Source organism: Papilio xuthus, unplaced genomic scaffold, assembly GCF_000836235.2.
Source record: "Papilio xuthus unplaced genomic scaffold, Pxut_1.1 DF826115.1, whole genome shotgun sequence".
Taxonomy (NCBI): Eukaryota; Metazoa; Arthropoda; class Insecta; order Lepidoptera; family Papilionidae; genus Papilio; species Papilio xuthus.
Genome location: NW_013532534.1, coordinates 2,487,662 through 2,506,465, shown reverse-complemented (window position 1 = coordinate 2,506,465; position 18,804 = coordinate 2,487,662). Strand labels below are relative to the sequence as shown.

General features: G+C 35.0%; 1 protein-coding gene across 5 annotated transcripts in view; it reads right to left on the bottom strand.

Annotated features, from left to right (window-relative positions):
- The window catches only part of Ten-a (Teneurin-a transmembrane protein), a 53,845-nt gene that overhangs the window by 8,852 nt on the left and 26,189 nt on the right, over window positions 1–18,804 (bottom strand). For 4 of the 5 annotated variants that reach the window (XM_013319772.1, XM_013319774.1, XM_013319771.1 and 1 more), the window contains 10 exons: window positions 18,128–18,378; window positions 8,124–8,243; window positions 7,370–8,047; window positions 7,095–7,289; window positions 6,773–6,982; window positions 6,491–6,676; window positions 6,219–6,365; window positions 5,886–6,093; window positions 4,397–4,423; window positions 330–449 (listed from right to left, as the gene is read on the bottom strand). In XM_013319772.1, coding sequence (XP_013175226.1) covers window positions 330–449; window positions 4,397–4,423; window positions 5,886–6,093; window positions 6,219–6,365; window positions 6,491–6,676; window positions 6,773–6,982; window positions 7,095–7,289; window positions 7,370–8,047; window positions 8,124–8,243; window positions 18,128–18,378 — 2,142 coding nt within the window. The remainder of the gene's footprint in view (window positions 1–329; window positions 450–4,396; window positions 4,424–5,885; window positions 6,094–6,218; window positions 6,366–6,490; window positions 6,677–6,772; window positions 6,983–7,094; window positions 7,290–7,369; window positions 8,048–8,123; window positions 8,244–18,127; window positions 18,379–18,804) is intronic. The other variant, XM_013319775.1, reaches the window with a different exon arrangement.

The following is an 18,804-nucleotide window of genomic DNA, read 5'->3' as shown; positions in this document are numbered from 1 at the left end:
AAGGATTATAAAAGTAGGAGTAAAAGTGTCGTATTTAAACAAGGGGCCACAGTAAGGCAAGGCAAGCTGTGTTTTAATTGTTCGTATTTGCTGCATTTACTTTGTGCTTTGCGCGGCCTTCCGTTACTTTCACCTGGACCATTTAGCTTTTTATAGCTGTTAAAAGGGTAACCTTGTGTTAAAATTACATAAAAGGACTACTTTTGATGATTTTTTAATACCTTAGTTATTAAAAGTTAATTTTTTTAACCTAAAAGGCTTTTGATCTTTGTTAGACTGTATGATATAAAAGTAACTGAGCTGAGCACCATTAATAGGTGGCTACTTACCATCCTCCCTGTCTAGTGAGGGTGAAGCCGAAGCGCGCTTCCCGGTCGACGGAAACCCGTATTCCGATGATGCCAAGTCCTTGTGGTGAGACAACCTGGCCGCGCATCACCGACACACGGCTGCACAGGATGTTTTGTCAGTTTCCCACCAGGGGGCAGTGTATAGCGTACAAGGCGATATGCTTCACAGGTTATTTTCATTTAACCTACATAGTTACTGGTTTATACTTTAAAAGGCTTATTCATGTGTACTCGTTTATAAAATAACGTGTTATAAAATATAATATTATGTTAACATATACTAAAGTAGGTGTAATAGATATGTGTGCAGCTTACATAAAATCTGTAAATTAGAGTTATAATATACATATAGTATATATAGTGTTAATAAAGTAAAAAAAGATCGGTTTTATTTGATATATTGTTAAGAAATTTTTTGTATAAGTTTTTTTTTAAAATATCATTAGCTAATTCTAGTCGCTTTAAGTTAAGAATACTATTTCCTAAACAATTCAAATTTTTAAACGGCCTAAAAAAACATGAAAAAGGAAATTAAATGAAACGTTACAATTTAAATGAAGTCTTAAATGTGCTAAACGAATTTCAGAAACACTTAATATAAATCAGGATAGATTATTTTGAAGATTAAGAAAGATTTAATATAATTAGATGCACAGTTTCCTGTTGTAGATTTTCCAAGATAGCAAACTTAAGATCACAAACATTTCCTGTGCTATGTTTAGCTTGTATGCGGCTGCGGGTTGATTCGAACGTTATATGCAATAAAACAAACAACTTGCGCGAACATCTGTGTGCATAAATTAAATTAGAGATGCTCATTTGATTAATACGATTCCCAAATATATACGGCGGAATCTCAAATATTATTTAGATTTATTGTAAACTATTTGATGCAGAATACATAAATTTGACTAATATCAAACTTTATAGTTTGTTTTAAAATATTGTTTTTTTTATTTAAGATAATATACAGACAAATGAATTTGTCTCGGTATTAAGAGCACCCGGAACCGTTGTGCAAGTAGAAGAAGGTGAAGAAGGTGGAGAGTTGTGTCAGTACCGCGCCAACTAGAGATCTGTAGTCTGTGCCTACCCATCTGGGTTACGGGCGTGAGTTGTTGTTGTTTATTTATTTGCTAAATTTCTTGAATTTACAGTTGGGGTGAGAATCATATAGACTTACTGCTATTTTTTTAAAGTAAGTTCACATTTTAGGAACGTAATTTTGCAATAATTCAGTTCAATATACACTGTATTCTAAGAAAATGTCAAAACTTTTTTAGATTTGACTTGATTTAATATATTTTTTATGCATTGAACAACTAATCATTTACGCGCTTTAGTCTTTAGCGTCCAAGGTTTAAAAGGCTATCAATTTTTGGGTTATCAAATATTATTAGTAATCAATTAACTCCACAACACGATAGGGTTATCGACCGCTTCCCCACGTAGATACTTATAATAGGCTATTTAAATACCCAAAGCACGCCTTTAACCCTGTCAGAGTAGGCAGAGATAAAACTGCTAACAAAGTTTTTTTTTTCGTAATATTATAGAATGTAATGATATCGGTTTCGAACAAACACTAAAGTTACCTTTACAACGCAGTGGCTGAGATGTCTTCTGGAAATCTCAATTGAATTGACTTTGGATACGAATTAAGGGAATTTTAATTTGAACATTATAATTAATAATAGTATCTAAATATAAGTTATATAAAAAATACAATCCATTTTTAATATGTGTTATTTTCTATATGTTTTTCTTTAAGACCTAAAGTATGAATAATATACATAAATTTAGTAAAAATAAATTGTCATAAATACATACCTATGTTTATGTTAAATGTAAAAGTAAATAAATAGTTATATAACATTATATATCAGTTATCTTGAATAATGAAAACAATGTTTAAATAATAAATGTGAAGCATATCACCCTGTAAACTTCTCCGATCACAAACTGAGCGAAGTTCTCGTGCTAATGCGTTTAATAATTTTGTTGTAAATTCTGTGAAAGTGAAAGAATGAAAATAAAAAACTGAATTATAATAAAAACAAAAGAAGTTCTTAGCATTGCACATTCTCTTATCAGGAGTCAGCTAAATCTAGAGCAGGTTTCTGTTTTAACTTTTGTATAGATATAAAAAAACAATAATCAGTTTATAACAGAAATCTATCTAGACAGATATGTATGTAGATATTATAATGCATGTTACAGCTGCCACACAAACCATATTATATCTTTTATTATTTAATTTATAAGTAATACGACATTATTGCACACACTGGAAATTGGTGCAAAATCTTGGAAATTAAATTAATTTAAATAAAAATATCCAAGTGTAAAAAAAAAAAACAAACCGAAGAACATTTAGGAAGTACATACGTTATATAGTTTTATAGTAAAATTTGAAAGAGAAAAGATTTGAATATAATCTAGATAATTTCGAAATTCAACCGATTTTAAAATTAATGTTTTCAGCAATCGATATGAACTTTATTGTTAACTACTTCAGGAAACTTAGGTTGAGTTGCCAGTTTCAAATATCTGCGTAAGAGAGTCAACGAGCGTTTTTATTTGTATAAAATCACCTCATTACACTCGTTGCTGAGTTAACTTCTCCACGTCTATTCTGATCGTAACCACGGTTGTTTCCCACCCCGCCTACCGCTGTCGTTTTGTGTCGTACTGATTGCTCCTACACTTGTATGTGTTTTGTTTTTATGAATGCACCACGACATCAACGGCAATCTAGTAGGGCGTTTCAATAGCGCACGCTCACAACTCACTACCTTTGTAAAAAGTTTCTCTGTTATCTTCGAGTATCTACCGACTTAATGGCAACCACATTTTTTGTTACGTGGATTATGTGACTGTTTTTATTTAAAACCATACTATCTACTATAACTAAACACATTATTAATGTTCTGAAAGAAAATACATGTTTAATTACCCTGTTAAACTTTAACATAGTACAAGTGTATTTGATTAACAAAAAAGTTAATAAAGAAACAGTTTAAGTAGTTAACAGGTTGAGTATCTAACTGAAAGAAAAGTGTATATTAAAAACATTAAAACTCAAAGACATTTATAAAATCTCAAATAAATATAACACAAGTTTTGATTGAATTAGTAATCTGAAAAGAGCAACAAAATATGTTTAAGTAAGTATTTATAGTAAGACTACAAGATATATATTACGTCATTTGCACCAATTTCACAGTGATAATACAAATAAGTTGTTAGAGATGACCAACTGATGGAAGCGATGGTGGTAATGTACAATATCCGCGAGTCTGCGGCGGTCTCGTCATGAAGTAAACATTCAAAATATTGTGTTTCGGTTAGTCACAGAGGGTAAGGATCTAAACACATAGAGAGCTCGGGCAGGGGGTAAGGGTTTGGTTCACAGATGAAAGACGCAGACAAAGGGTAAGGAACACATAAAAGGGTACGTTTATTTGAAGCTAAATTTGCGTGTTCGTTGAAATTTTGCTCAATCGACGTTATAAAGTTCGCGTCTCGTTTCGTATTTCACAAGCCCTACTCCTACCGAAATGTGTTAATTACGTTCTGCGTGAAAGCGTAAATGATTTTCCTAAGTTTTATATAGTATAGCAAAAGTATGCTATGTGAGCTATAGTAACATAAGCACAGTAGACGATAACAATAAACATTACAAAATACAATTGTGGTCGCGGCAAGTCATATGAATATTTAAGTTTTCATAACAATTGCCGGCTTAAGCCGTCGATGATTTAATATGACCATTGCCCCGACCACAAGCAACATTCAAGACAGACATACAGATGTTACATACACATAGAGAATGAAACGAATACAGACAAAGGAGTGAACGAAAAATTGAGAAGCATCAGTGGCGCCGTTCGCGTGCCGTGCCCTATCGTACCGTGTCGTGTGTTGGCGGGCAGCGGACACGCGGCGGGCGCCGGCGAACACACATATGCAGGAATCGCAACAAAAGGGAACAGGTTGACAGATACTGAACACTGAGGGGCGAGGGCGGGCTGACTGACACTTACCATGGTGTAAAGGAATTCCAGAACTCGCTAGGAGTGGCGGACACACGGCGGCACAGGGACACAGAAAGACAGGACAGATTACTACACAGATACCTACATCCCTCAGTGCAACACCACCCCGACTTCGCAATCCGGCGACTGCGCACGTCTACACTGGTTACTTTGCGTTTTAACACTTGCTTTGAATGCTCTTTACGAATTAAGTTGCGAATGTACCGGCTCGAATACTAAGCCCGTTTGCATTAGAACAACACCACCACTTTAATTTATATTCTTTGAAAGCGTTTTAAAAAGAAATTTAAGCTCGGATAAAAGGCCCATTATAGGGCAAGGCGCGGGTCGCGGGGCAGGGGGCACGGGGCAGACGAGCCTGCCGGATGGTGGGCGCGCAGACGCTTCGTCAAGTGTTACGTTTGTTAAAGTTTAATGAAACAAATGCCAGAACGCAATATAACCTTTAGACTTTTCAAATGAAACAAAATAGTGAAGCGGCTCGTGTTTTAATGCAAACAAACTTTTTAGGCGCTTTTGCATATTAAGCGAGGTGGGTTGACTACTATTGTTATTCAGTTTTGCTTTGTCTTATTTAAAATTCGAGATATCAGATATTCTATTTATTAATTTTGTTATTCGAAAGTTTAACGACTAAACCTTTGTAATCGATAATAATAACTGGAATCACAACAGATTTAATAACATTAAATAGAAAACGAGTAAATTTCAGATTATTTAGATTCCATGGCGCATTATTTTAAGTAATAGTCTGTCATGATTCGAGTTGAGTTTGTTGATCCTTATAAAAATAACTGTTTAATTTACTCGACGGGAAGACAAACAAAACTGTTCGGAAGCTTTTGAGCGTTATTGAATCGTATTATTCCATTTAATATCACAATTAGACGCATTTATTTTATTTAGACAAACAGGTAGGGTTAGACACACACAAGGGATAAACATTAGACAATACACAACACATCGGATCTGGTGTGAAAAATAAAATCAATAAAAACAAAAATTAACAAAAAAAAATAAGGTAAATGTAAAACAAAAATCATGCGGGACTTGCAAATAAAATTGCTTTATTTCACACGCGACGAAACGCAGGAAAATCAAAACACTTCCACCAGATGGTAAAATAAATATTAATTCAGAAAGTACAAATGTATAAATTACATGAGATAACTTAAAATAACCACACCAAATCCTCAGGAGAGGTCGAGGAAAATGAGCGGGATTAAAAATGGTAAAGGTGCGCTACTTCCTAATTTTATCATGGAATGAATTTTATTTCTTTCTCTCAAAGATTTATATCACTGTATGACAATGAGAATTTAATTTAATTTTATAGTGCAAGACTCTCAGTTATAAAATTTAAATTGATAAAGCGTAAGAGATATCGCTGAATTTATATTAAACATGTTATACCTAAACGATATCTTTTACATTTTAATAACGATTTGGTGTACGAAAACAATTGTGGTGCACTTACCTCTCGGAATATTCGTCCATGTGCGCGTAACTTTGAACTGAGTTCTCTTCGATAAGGAATTTTACGCGCTGGTAAAATGAGGCGGTGACGGAGGGCGGCTGCTTGCGTAGCAGCACCTCCACGGGGTCGTTAGAGGCGAGGCACATGATGTGCTCCGCGCACTCCGGTCGGCTGCAGCACTCCGAGTCCGAGCAGTCCGTCATGCCATCTTCAAAATTGTAGTGCTATCGTCAGACGCTAGCAATCGCACGGCAAATCGTCGTTTCCGTATTCGAAAGCTGCTATACGATTTATTTGAAAGAACCAAAGACCACAATGAAACTGTTACATTACCTTCGTCGTTATCTTCGTTGTCGTTGCACGATAGCTCTAGTGCGATGGAGCAATCGGTACCAGCCCAGCCATCGGCGCACGAGCAGTGGTACACGCCGTCTTCTAGCAGGCACTGTCCGTGACGTGAACAACCGTTCGGACAACCGGCTGAATGTAAATAAAGTTTCTTAAGAATATTTAAAGAAAATAAACATTATTTTCCGTGCATTAATGTTAAACAAAACTAATACGTAACACGAAAGGATTTTAAAATGGTTAAAAGAAATTCTTACGTAACGTGCAATGTTTTCCGTTCCAACCCTGCGTGCAAACGCATGTTCCGTTTTTACACTGTCCGTGCTCGTGACAGCGGAGGTCGCATGGCCGTTGGTCGCACAGTGACCCCGTCCAGCCATCGTCGCACCGGCACACACCCTCCGCGCAAACGCCGTGAGGTCCACAATCCAAGGAACAAACCACTGTTGCACATACAATATTTTAAAATATCATGTGATATTTGGTTATAAATGTGAAAAATAACCGACATCATCTTACTCTGACATAGATGAATTTACCTTGAGAGCAATCATCGCCAGTGTACAAAGGGTCACAGACGCATCTGCCGGCGTCTAGATCATATACGCCACGCTGCGAGCACGCGGGTAGGCAGCGTTGAACGCGCGCGTCGCGCTCGCTGCACGCGGCACCGCGCCAGCCAGCGCGGCACACGCAGCGCCCACGCACGCATGACCCGTGCCCACCACAACTCGGGTCCAAACAATCCTCTAAAATATTAATAATTTTGAATCTCATCATGAAGTCATTTAGCTATTTATGTCAAATAATTATTTTCAATTTTAAGTTAATAAAAAAAAATTAAGTTATGTAAAAAAGCACCTTCATCGCACTTTGGACCCTTCCACCCCGGTTTACAATGGCAATGACCAGCGATGCATTGTCCACGACCGGAACAATCCGCGGGCTCGCAATCGTGCGCAGGCACGTCGCATTCGGCTCCTTTCCAGCCCTCAGAGCAGTGACATATTCCTCCCGCATAAGCTCCGTGACCAGAACATAGTACGGGACATACGCCTAAAAACGAATTTTCATTTAGATGGGAAATATGCATTTGAAGATAGTGTAAGTTACAATTATTATAATACAGTACATACTTTTAGAGCAGTCGTGACCTTCAAATCCATCCATGCAATCACATTTACCAAGATAGCATGACCCATGACCGGAACAATCATCTGGACAAGAATTAGTGACTCCTTCAGCCTCCGATATTATCATTTCAACGCTGTGAGATTGGAGTTCATCGTTGTATATTGAAATAAACCATCTTCCGGTGTCCAGATACTGTAGTATACTGACGTTAACCCTCATGTCGGTTGATCTTTTGCTTATCGTATGGTTCCACCTGTGAAACGGGCTTATGGTGCCCAGTAAAGCGTCCCAGTTGTCGAGGCTATGATCGAAAGTGTTAATTCGGTGTGTACTCCTTTTACGCAGCCTGTGGTCGACTCTGCCTCCACGTATGAATTCAACGAAATCGTATTGAGTTACGCTGGGGGCAACGTTTCTTCTACCATAAACTGCGAAATTGGCTCCCCAGGGTACGGTGAAGTTGAGACTGACGTAGGCTGGCTGTTTGTTACGGAATTCAGAACTCCAAAACTGGTAGGCGGGTATTGTAGCGCTATGTAATTCATCGAATTCTCTAACTTCCAAAGCTGGCGACCAAGGTGGAGGAGCAGCCTGTTGCGCCTGCTGAGGAATTATCGCAGACTCTATTGATGCCTCTGCTGTAGTCGACCATCCACCAAGCGAGGAAGTTGATATTGATTCTAAAAACAATATTTTAGTTACTCATTTCTTACTAATAATTATAAGGACAGAACAGAAATATGTTCAAAGTATTACCGTCCGATGGTGACGATGTAGATAATGAATCTCTAATTCCTTGTGCGTGAGTTACTGCTTTTACGTCTTGTACCAGGATACAGTTAGAATTGTCTATATTACTTTTAATTGACGATAATGCTGCAACAAAAGAAAAATGCGTGTCTGTCCGTATTGAGAGAATACTGGCAAAAAGTTAACTATAGGGTTCGTAGTAATCGTATTATACATCTATATATAATGTTCTAGTAATTTTATGGTAGGTTCATAATGAAAAATGTCACATAGGAATGTGACAGTATCGAACATGAATAGGAAAGATGGCGTGACGTCCCGTCGGTTTTTAATTAGGCGCAGCGCGAGCAAGACGCGTATCGTGGCGGTGTGACGAATCAATCGGCACCGCTGCCACGGGCCGGGGGCTGGACCCTGCGGACACCGAGCACGTAGATAGCTGGCCGTTAGAGTCTCACTTACACCCAACTATTTGTAGCAGCCGGGAATGTCGTTGTCTTCTCATTATATGACAGTTGCCAGAGATCGAATCGATTCGAATTTCGTGGCACTTCGACTAATTGGATATTTTTTCACGGTTCTAACGAAGGAGCACGGGGCTCCAATAACAAGGGTAAGCGATGCGTGAAACACCTTTGAAAATAACCTGGAAACTTCCAAATGGATTTTCCTTTTTCGCTTCCACGGATGTTTTTTTTTAACTGAGTTTCGCCCTCCTTGCTGAACGTTTTAAAAACAAAATTTGCAAACAGAAAGTTAGAAAAGGGGCATTCGAATGGTTCAGGTATTGTAATGCAAAGAGAATTTATTGTGTACATTTATTAGTTTGGTAAGAAGGCTACGAGCGGCGGCGGCGGTGGGCTTGTAGATGGGATGTTTACTTTGTATGACGGAGAGCGGGTTGGGGGTGCGGGGCGGTTTGCCCGTGCTTAGACATATTGCGCGAAATTAGAACCATAAATCAATGTTTATGATTACAAGCTTTTTAATGGACGTATTTGTACGTTACCTATCCTACTAACATTGTAAAAAAGTAGTACTTAAGTATATTTGTTTAAGACCTATAAAATATTAAAATAAAAATTAATCAATGATCAATTGCATGAATTTGTGTAGCTTATAAGTCAAATTAATCGTCTTTTGTAACCATAACTGTATCAAGTAGGCATAACTAACCAAACGTGGCAGTAATTTTCACATGCTCATAAGTTAGCGGATAACCCCGGGCGGTGTTAAGCAATTAAGTTATCATCTCGACCCTCGGCATCCCCGAGATATACTTTCAGATAAGGATCACTATGCGTTGACGCCATTTGGCCGTTTGCCTTCACTCGGACAATTTAGATACGCAAGTTATAGGGCGTCAGCGTCAGTTAGCGGCAATAACTGTTATTGACTTTGAGCTCGATATTGTAAATACCTCGTTTATATTCAAAGCGAACGTGTGCATTAAAGCGGGAGTAATTTTTAAATCCAACTTCGCTGTGAAGAGATTACTCACGTGATTCGCTTTAGTCGATACAGATTGAATTTTTATTAGACTGTTTATCGCAGGCTACTGAATACAAACTTTAAGTTTTTTACATTTTAACTTACTTCTGCTTGATAAAAGGACTTAAATTCAATAAGTATTAGAACTTTGCAGTATCTTTATTTAAAAGATCAATGATAAAACAAAATAAATTAGTAAACGAACAGCAGTGTTTATAAATAAGTTTGTATAAAACGCATCAGGTACTCATAAATGTACAAAGAGCGTTAAAGAAATTTGCCCCTGGGTCGTTCTATTTGCGCAAAGATCGAAAAAATATGCCATGGCCGTATTTTTAGAACTATGCCAAGGACATGCGAAATACGCAACTCTTGGGGATATAAAATATTAGTAAAAACAACTGATTAAGTGTGCTTTTAGTAACATGGAACTTATTATAATTCAAAACAATACTAACTAATGACTTTTTATAAAATAAAGGACTCATTTTTAATTTTTAGTGCCAAAATACAAACTGAAGATATTTATTTAATAAAATACATAAGAAAGCTAATAATCGTAGAATGCCTCATAAAGTATGTTATGTTACATCAAAACGGCCTGAAATGTCGTAATTTCCGCTCGCAGAAATGAAATATTGCAATGTGGTTGCGCGACTTTTGCCGATGATCCCTCGTAAAACCTATAAATTTTCTGTATAGAATGGTCTCGAGGAGGAAGCGAGGGCTCTCGGCTCTCGATGCACGGGACGATTGTGTGCAGATGGACGATGTTTGCTATCTGTACTATTTTTCGAGTTAATACAATTTATTGTAATACGATTCAGCATAGATTGCATCGTGCCATGGGGGAACGAAACTCGTTTGATGGAGTCCCGAGGGATAGAGCGGCTCGCCCCGTCGATGCGTTCGGTATTAGTCACATGATAAATCTTTTGCCGCTCGTGTGGATCGTCTGTCTCCTTCACTACACAGCGAACATTATAAGTTCATCCTTTTCTATGATCGAAATCCGCCGGAGGGTCGAGGTCGCCTTGCCCTATTTTATAAGAAGCGTGGACACTTTCGTCTATGTTAGTTGTGAGCGAAAATTAGATTTAAAGATTTTACTCCATAATAAAAGCAATATTTATGCTGTTATAAAGTAACAAACAAATATTAAACGCGCATGGGGATTTTACAGCAATTTTGTTCGAAGTATTACTCACTAAATAACATAATAAAACAATAGAAGAACAATGTAAAATACAAAAAAAACATGAATTAGGATAATCAATCCCACGTTCTAATTGCTAAGCGAATAAAAAGTTAAAACAAAGTAAGAAGAAGGCAGCCCCAATGAATCAGTTGCATTGCGCGTCCGAGATTAATGTTTCATGTCTAATGCACTTTGCGCATTAACAAACGATTTTTCTTCGTCTCTATACGAATGTTGAATTTAATAGTAAGCGAACAATACAACATAAACACAAGAGAGAGCTTTAATAAAACATTTGTTGCCCTCTAAATTTCAATTACATTAAAAAATTTAACGCGACAATGTTCCCCATTTATTGAACACCATGTATGCAATGAAGGGTGCAACAGATGGTGCGCATTTTTTTCATTACACCACTAGAACTAGTGAAACATAGTAGATTTATGTTGGATTATAAACTGCAGGAACACTATACCAATGTATCCGGAACGCCTGGAGCCGTGTAATATTTGCTCTGTGTTTCGGTGCTCTATTTCAACACTACGATATAATTCGATATTCAAACAGTACATTTTCAAGGTTAATAAACCCATATTTATGATTCATAAGGAAGTTTTAGGTATTCTGTATGAATTTAATTTGTTCACAGCCATAAAGTTATTCGTGACTATAAAATCAGATAAGAATAATAAGGATGAGAATAGATTTAAAGATTACTTGTTTTTTTAACTCTACATTTTTTTTTGTAAAATTTGATTTCTTTTTTAAACATAGAATATATCAAGATAATTATTTTTTGGTGTTAATTGTTTACAAAAATATCATTCGTATAAAATAATCCACACTTGTTGTTTTATTTTATAACGCGATAAAAAAACAATATAGACGAACCTAAAACAGAAATGGTACACATTACACAATTTATATACTTAAATGTAATTTACTTTTAAGTATTTTTAAATCGATCTACTTTCTAATATCTGTAAAATCTAAATGAAGTGACATAAAGGCATAATTCATTTAATTAAAAAAAAAACGAATTCCTTTTTGAAGTGGTATCATCGCCGCCGGTTCAAAGTTTACAACGTGCATACCTTATCTCGTCTTCCCATAATTTAATGGGAATCTAAACGAAGTGAGATCCGATACGATAAGAACCATTGACTTAAGACACCTTATATTCCAGTCCGGTTCATTACATTACTTTAAAGAAACGAAGAAAATGTAATGTTCCATTTTATGTTCCATTCCAGAGTCGGACTTTCTCTCCGACCAAGTTTAGCTTCGTTCTTAATTGGATAATACTTTGAAGAGATATATTAAAGTTGCTCATACTTAAAACTCAACGTATAAATTGTGTTAGTGCGATACGCGAGGTAATTGATTACGAGAGAGATTTATTAGAAAAGATAAGATAAAGATCATTTAGTCTCAGATAAATGTGAGATTGCGTAGTTTTATTAAGTTCATTTCAGTTTTTGGTGCCATTTGAGGTGTAATTGATAATTTATTTCGAATTAAAAAATCTTATCCATACAAATCTTTCATAAAACCAACTATTATAGAAAGTTTTTGATAATCACATACTCGTATGTAAATATTAAAAACATGTTACTTGATAAAACATAATTCAATTTGTTCCTGAATATTATAATTTCAATTAACAGAAACATGATAATTGTGGACTGCAAATAAGAAATCGAAATAAATGAAGTCGTAAAATAAATTGGCTTGCTGCCAGTGGCACTGCACCTGCCAAACATTTTATCAGATATTTATAATTAAGTGCATTCCCCCAAGTTTCGTTAACAACTTATATTTGCATAATAAGAAAAAATGACAAAGGCGTAACACTTGATAATATTATTTACATATAGTTTTATATCTACACATTAATTTATAAAAAACAAAAAACAGAACCGAACATCGGCAGCGGTCCCTAATATACACAGACAAGGTTCTACTATCGGGCCGGGACACAAATTCATTGCTCACATTTTCTTTGATAAAAAAAAAACAGAGAAAACCAATGTAAACAAAAAACATTCTAAACCCTAAGTAAAAGTTCCGAGTTAACAACGTATCATTTGATTTAGAGGTTCCAACTAGTTCATACATACATTACAAAGTAAACAATATTAATAATGTTCAAACAACATATGCAACTGTTATTTTGTAAGTTTGTGTGTTAAAAGCCTTTCTTTCCGACGATGAGTTGCCGAAAGTGAGGAAGTTGTTCCCGTGGCGTGCCGGCGGCGCGTTATTTGGTGTTTGTTGGAACAGTTTAACTGCGCTGCGGGTTAAGTTAAATTGAAACTGTAGTTGCAAACATGCTATGTTCTCGCTAACATAACATATTTTTTACTATTTGAATACGTTGGTATGCATATAAAATTAATGTTATGTTAATGCAAACGTTTTAGTGCGGTGTGTACGTACTTTGCGAATGTGTAGAATCAAGTATTATTGTTATGTTTGTTGCTTTAATTGTATATAATATCATCAGCCCACTATACGTCCACCACACTAGGCTATAGTCAACCACGCTGGCTCATTGGGGGTTGGTTGATTTCACACATAATTTTAATTTTTTTCGCAGATATGTGCAAGTTGCATCACGATATTTTCCTTCACCGTATGTCATATAATTTTATTAATTAATACGTAATATACAATGTAAACACAATACAATAACAAACAGAATATAATTTAATATCAAATTTTTATTTTCTTAATGTCGTTAATTCCATATTTCATTTAAATAATGATAAATTATGTCTGATTAATAGCAATAAACAAAATGTTTGTAATTTTTAAAATTATTATAAAAAATAACCAGAATATTTTGAAGCAGTCTGTTAAATAAAATTTGAAAGTGTTAATGAATGAAATAAAGGCAAAAAGTGTACAGAGAGGAAAGTAACACTCAGTTCGCAAATTCATATTTAAATAAAATTTAATTAACAATTAAGAGAAGATAAACTAGAATTTCAAAACACGCTACTCTAATGGCGAGAGTAAATTTGCTTTTATCTGTTCCTGAGCAAATAAGAACTTAAAGTGCAATTTCCCGCCTTAGCATGCGGGTTGCAGCACAAAATTGATACAATTAGCATATCCAATGGATTCCGTTAACTTTCGAACGTCCGAACAGTTTCCAAAACAAATAACATCCATTTTCAGTTTTGAGTATTTGCTTTGCATTGCTGCTGGCACACAAAACTCCGAGGGTCTGGGACCGATCCTATTCAGACCCTTGATTGAACCCAATGTGCAAGTGCCAATGAATAAATTAATTTATACATGTTTTATATGAAAATGTATTGAAAGCTTTTGTCTGCTTTAATAACTATTTTATTCTTTTTTAATACTAGCTGTCGCCCGCGACTCCGTCCTCGTGGATATATAAAAAAACTGAATTATTGTAGCCCACCCATCCATCCATCCACATCACATCCATCTAAACATTCGCATTTATAATATCAGTAAGTTAAATAAAAAGCAACTCTTCAAGGCATAAATTCGAAAAAAAATTAATAAATAGTATCCTATGTCCGTCTCCTGGCCCTAAGCTACCTTCTCACCAATTTTCAGCCATATCGGTAAAGCCGTTCTTGACTTATAAATAGTGTAACTAAGACGACTTTCTTTTATATGTATATATAGACTAGCTGTCGCCTGCGACTTCGTCCACGTGGGATTAAAAATAGATGTTGGCCGTTTCTAGACCTACTCAATATGCTGACAAAATTTCATGAGAATCGGTCAAGCCGTTTCAGAGGAGTAAGGGAACGAAAATTGTGACACGAGAATTTTATATATAAGCTGTAAGCGAATGGAAACAATTTTCGTAAGATAGCTATTTGTCTGGCATGGCTTCTGCAGGTCAGGACTAGTGCAAATATTATTAAAATGATGCTGAATAAGCTCATGGAATCAACGAACAGTTTTGGACGGGCAAACAAACTATTTGAATTCTCTGTATCAATGGAATATTAAATTGTATTTTCAAAATGACTATCTGACATGAACTATTGCATGTTTAAAAGTGACAATTTCTATTCTTCAAAATGTGAACAAATGAAGATACGAGGCCAATTACTATTTTCAAAGCATACATAAATGCTATGGTCCACAAAGGCTACTTGACCATCTCTTTTATAAAGCACAAAGAAAAAGAAAAAGTTCTAAACGTTACAATTCGTTTCCTTTCTGCTAGAAATGGAATTAAAATATCTCTCTAGTATAGAGCGGGGTCGTAACTCGCAGCACAGCGCATTGTTTCTTCGAAGGTTCCGCAGTTACGTAATAGGGGCTTTGCGTGACGTCGTGATAAAATGGCTTCGCCGGCTCGTACTCGTACCATATGCATTATACCTCGTTCTATTTTTAAATGCAGAATAAAAATTGCTGACACGTGAAATTGATTTTGAATTTCAAATTAGGTTAGAGTTCTAGACGTAATTGAAAAATGAGCATACAAAAGAGTTACACGTATTACAAATAGAAATTTTAAATCCCCGTCCGTCACGATAAAATTAAGACTGAATATTTAATTTTTAAATTAATACTTTTTTAATTTAGGATAGTAACATGACTGGCTGAAAACAAATGAGTACAACATTCAAATTAAGAATTAAAAGACATTTTTATATAAAGTGTGTTTTGTTTAAAGTGAAACGCATATAAATAACAGTAAAACATCCTAAAGGATATCTATTATAGAGTTTCTTCATTCAAGTTCGAATAGTAAACAGCTTCTGTGGCGTAGCCAGTGTTCGTATGTAGGGCAGTTGTAGTTATCACTACGGTTGCGGACGGAATCGACTTTGATGCTATTTTTGCGACCTCTTAAACGTGTCTGCGGTCTGAAGTTTTATCGCTACTAACACTCGCATGCGGTCAACTGAATTAGCTACAGAAATAGTTTTATGAATAAATCAGGCCCATCGAATAAACTTAGCTGATAAATAAACGCGGCCACTTCTCTTCATAAAAATAAAACTATTTGATTACCTATTTGTATAATTAAAAACAGAAAAGTCTTTAACCTTATCGTAAAAGAGATGCTAAGTTACAAATATAAAAGGTATTAAAACGTATAAATTCAGACAAAATAAATACAAAATTGCGTTTTTACCAAGCTTCACGTTATTTATAATTTATTCAGTTCATAGAGTTAGGAAGAAAATCCGACACTGTGCCGGTGTACTGGAACAACACTTGCCTTACTAAAATGTCGACGTTTATGTCCCCTCACTAATCATTCTGACACTGGACTTTGTAATGAAAGCGCGCAATTCGCGCCAAATGATTCTAACTAATAATGTCTAAAAATAGTAATTTAATATATGCAATTGTAAGAAATAATACATTTTAAATATAAAATACATGTAAAGATATACGTGTTATTTATTTATCAAATAAAAAAGTCATCTCGGTTATGAAAGCGGTGGCTGCGTACAAGATATTTTATCGGGTCGCAAATAAAAAGTTATTCTGGGTTAAATCGAGATAGGATTACTTTCGCGATTTATGGAGCTTTAGGTATGGTATACGTAAATTATGATTGGTCGTTTCGCGGATAGGCCGGGCCTGATATATCCCTAGTAAAATGATATGCGACGTGGAAGTGTAAGATTATTTATTACCCCGCTAACACACAAGCGAGAGTCGTTCGTCGTTTATATTATTTTTGTTTAAATATTTGAATAGTTTTTTTGTATGCCGGTTACCTAAACAAAGAAAGTCGAGAAACAAATGCCACACGTCCATTTTCATTGCAACATCGATGTTTAATCCACTAATTTACATCTGTTGTGTGGGTACAATGAAATATGTGACTGTAGTGGATTAAGCTTTGAATAAAATGTTCGAATATTTTAGCTATAAATCTAAAGTTCGCGCATATTATTATTATATGTAAATCTTAAATTGCTTTCATCTATCTTTTGAAGGGATTTTCTTTATTGCTTATAACATATACAGTATGTTGTATGCAATCTTATTTTATTATCAAATAAGTAAACTAAATACAAACTAAAAACAATATCTCATTTATGAAGCTCCAATGGCCTAATGGTTAAGAATATGTATTTTCGCCCAGGTGGTCTGGGGTTCGAATGTCTTTCGACTATTGTCGTAAACCATGTCCTAGCACAAGCATAGAGCTTAACTGGAATAGTACAAAAATCTAAATGTCAAAAATGATAAAAAAAATATAGCGCTTAATCGAGATTTTTAAAGATGTTCGATTTATCATAGTGTTGCTATATTAAAGAAATTCGAAATACAAACTGAGCCTCAATCAATTTTATTTAAGTCGTAAAAAAAAATTGTACCCGTCGCTTCTAATAATAATGACATTGTCTAAAAGGAATTAAGAATGACAGTCCAAACGGAATCCACTCAGTAAAGCTAACGAATAAAAAGAGATTTATAACGCGTATAATTTGATCGGTATTGGATGTGAGTTATTAAAGGAACACCTTAACGATATACATTTGGACGTCCCGCTGGTTTTTTATGAACTTAGATAAATTATTCTTCTTCTTGTGCCTTTGTATTAGAACATGGATTAACTTACTCGTTGAGGGTTCTTAATTACAATACTATTGGGTAACTTGTACTTAACAGTTGGGGTTCAAATAGTTGGATAGTTGGATGGAGTTTGGGTTTTAAATTTATACACAAATGAACTTCAAGTACATGAACAGAAATTGCAATAAATGTATGGAAATATTGTGAAACTTTCTAAGTAATCCGTAATTTTAATATAATTATCATTTAAACTTATGCACTCTTTTTAAAATTGTTATAAATATTTTCAATTCTACTTTATTACTACATATAACTGTATTCTTATTCTTAAACTGTTAACTATTAAATTAAACGAAAAAGTTTATTCTCAAAACATAACATACTTTATAGAATAAGTATATTTTTAGTTATTTCTCTTAAATTTTGCAGACAAAAATATTTCATAAACTAAATATTAATTAACAAATTTATAAATCACATTGAATAAAATGAATATCTGAGTATGCCAAAATAACATTAGACAGCTAAGATTCAATTTCAATCCAATTGTTACGTTGAAACGAACGATATATTTCTCGAAAGTATTAACTTTTGTTAATTTAAATATATTACTGATTGATGGAACAATAATTATTGGTAGGGGTTTCACTACCAAAGTTTCGACTAATGATTTTTATAATTATAAAATAAATCACAAGAAATAATCAGTTTCTATACAGAGTGACAAGAATTTTGTTTTCATAGTGTTTTGGCAGTGGAAATTAACCTTTATATTACTTACCTATAAAATAAGCGAGCATCGCCGCTAAGATGACACAGAGGCAGATCATAGCGATGGCGAGACACTTCCATGTGCAGCGATGCTGGCAACGCTTGTCGATGTGGAAACGAGAGGGGGAGTAAACGGGCACTGGGCTGGGCTGTGTCGCCCGCAGCGGGAACACGGGCATCACCAGCGGTTGGTTGGCGAGCTGGCAGTGCCCACTGCCGAGCGTACCGCTCATGCCGCCACCCATACCCGCGTTTGCCAGTCTGCAACAAACGTGATAGAATTAGTTATTTACTCATAATTCAGTCTGAACAATTGTTAAGGCACTTCATATCGACACAGTAAAGTTGTAACCATGAATGCAAGATTTGGTCCTATTTTATTTTACAATTTTATAATTCGTGTAACATTTTCTTATACATTTATCGTTATGGATGTAGAAAAAGTTAATAAAACTTTTATAACTGTTGAATTAACATTAGTAAAATTTTAATGGAATTAAGACATTTATAAACATCATAAGCAATCATTAAAACTTAAGAGTAAGAAATCTTGCCGTTTTATACCATAATATATTTTTTTTACTTTAAATATGTCCTTCCGCAACTTGAGTTTAATTACGTCACTTCTCTTATAATATGCCGTTTTAAAAACGAATGAGTTCACATACAGCCAGTAATAAATTATTA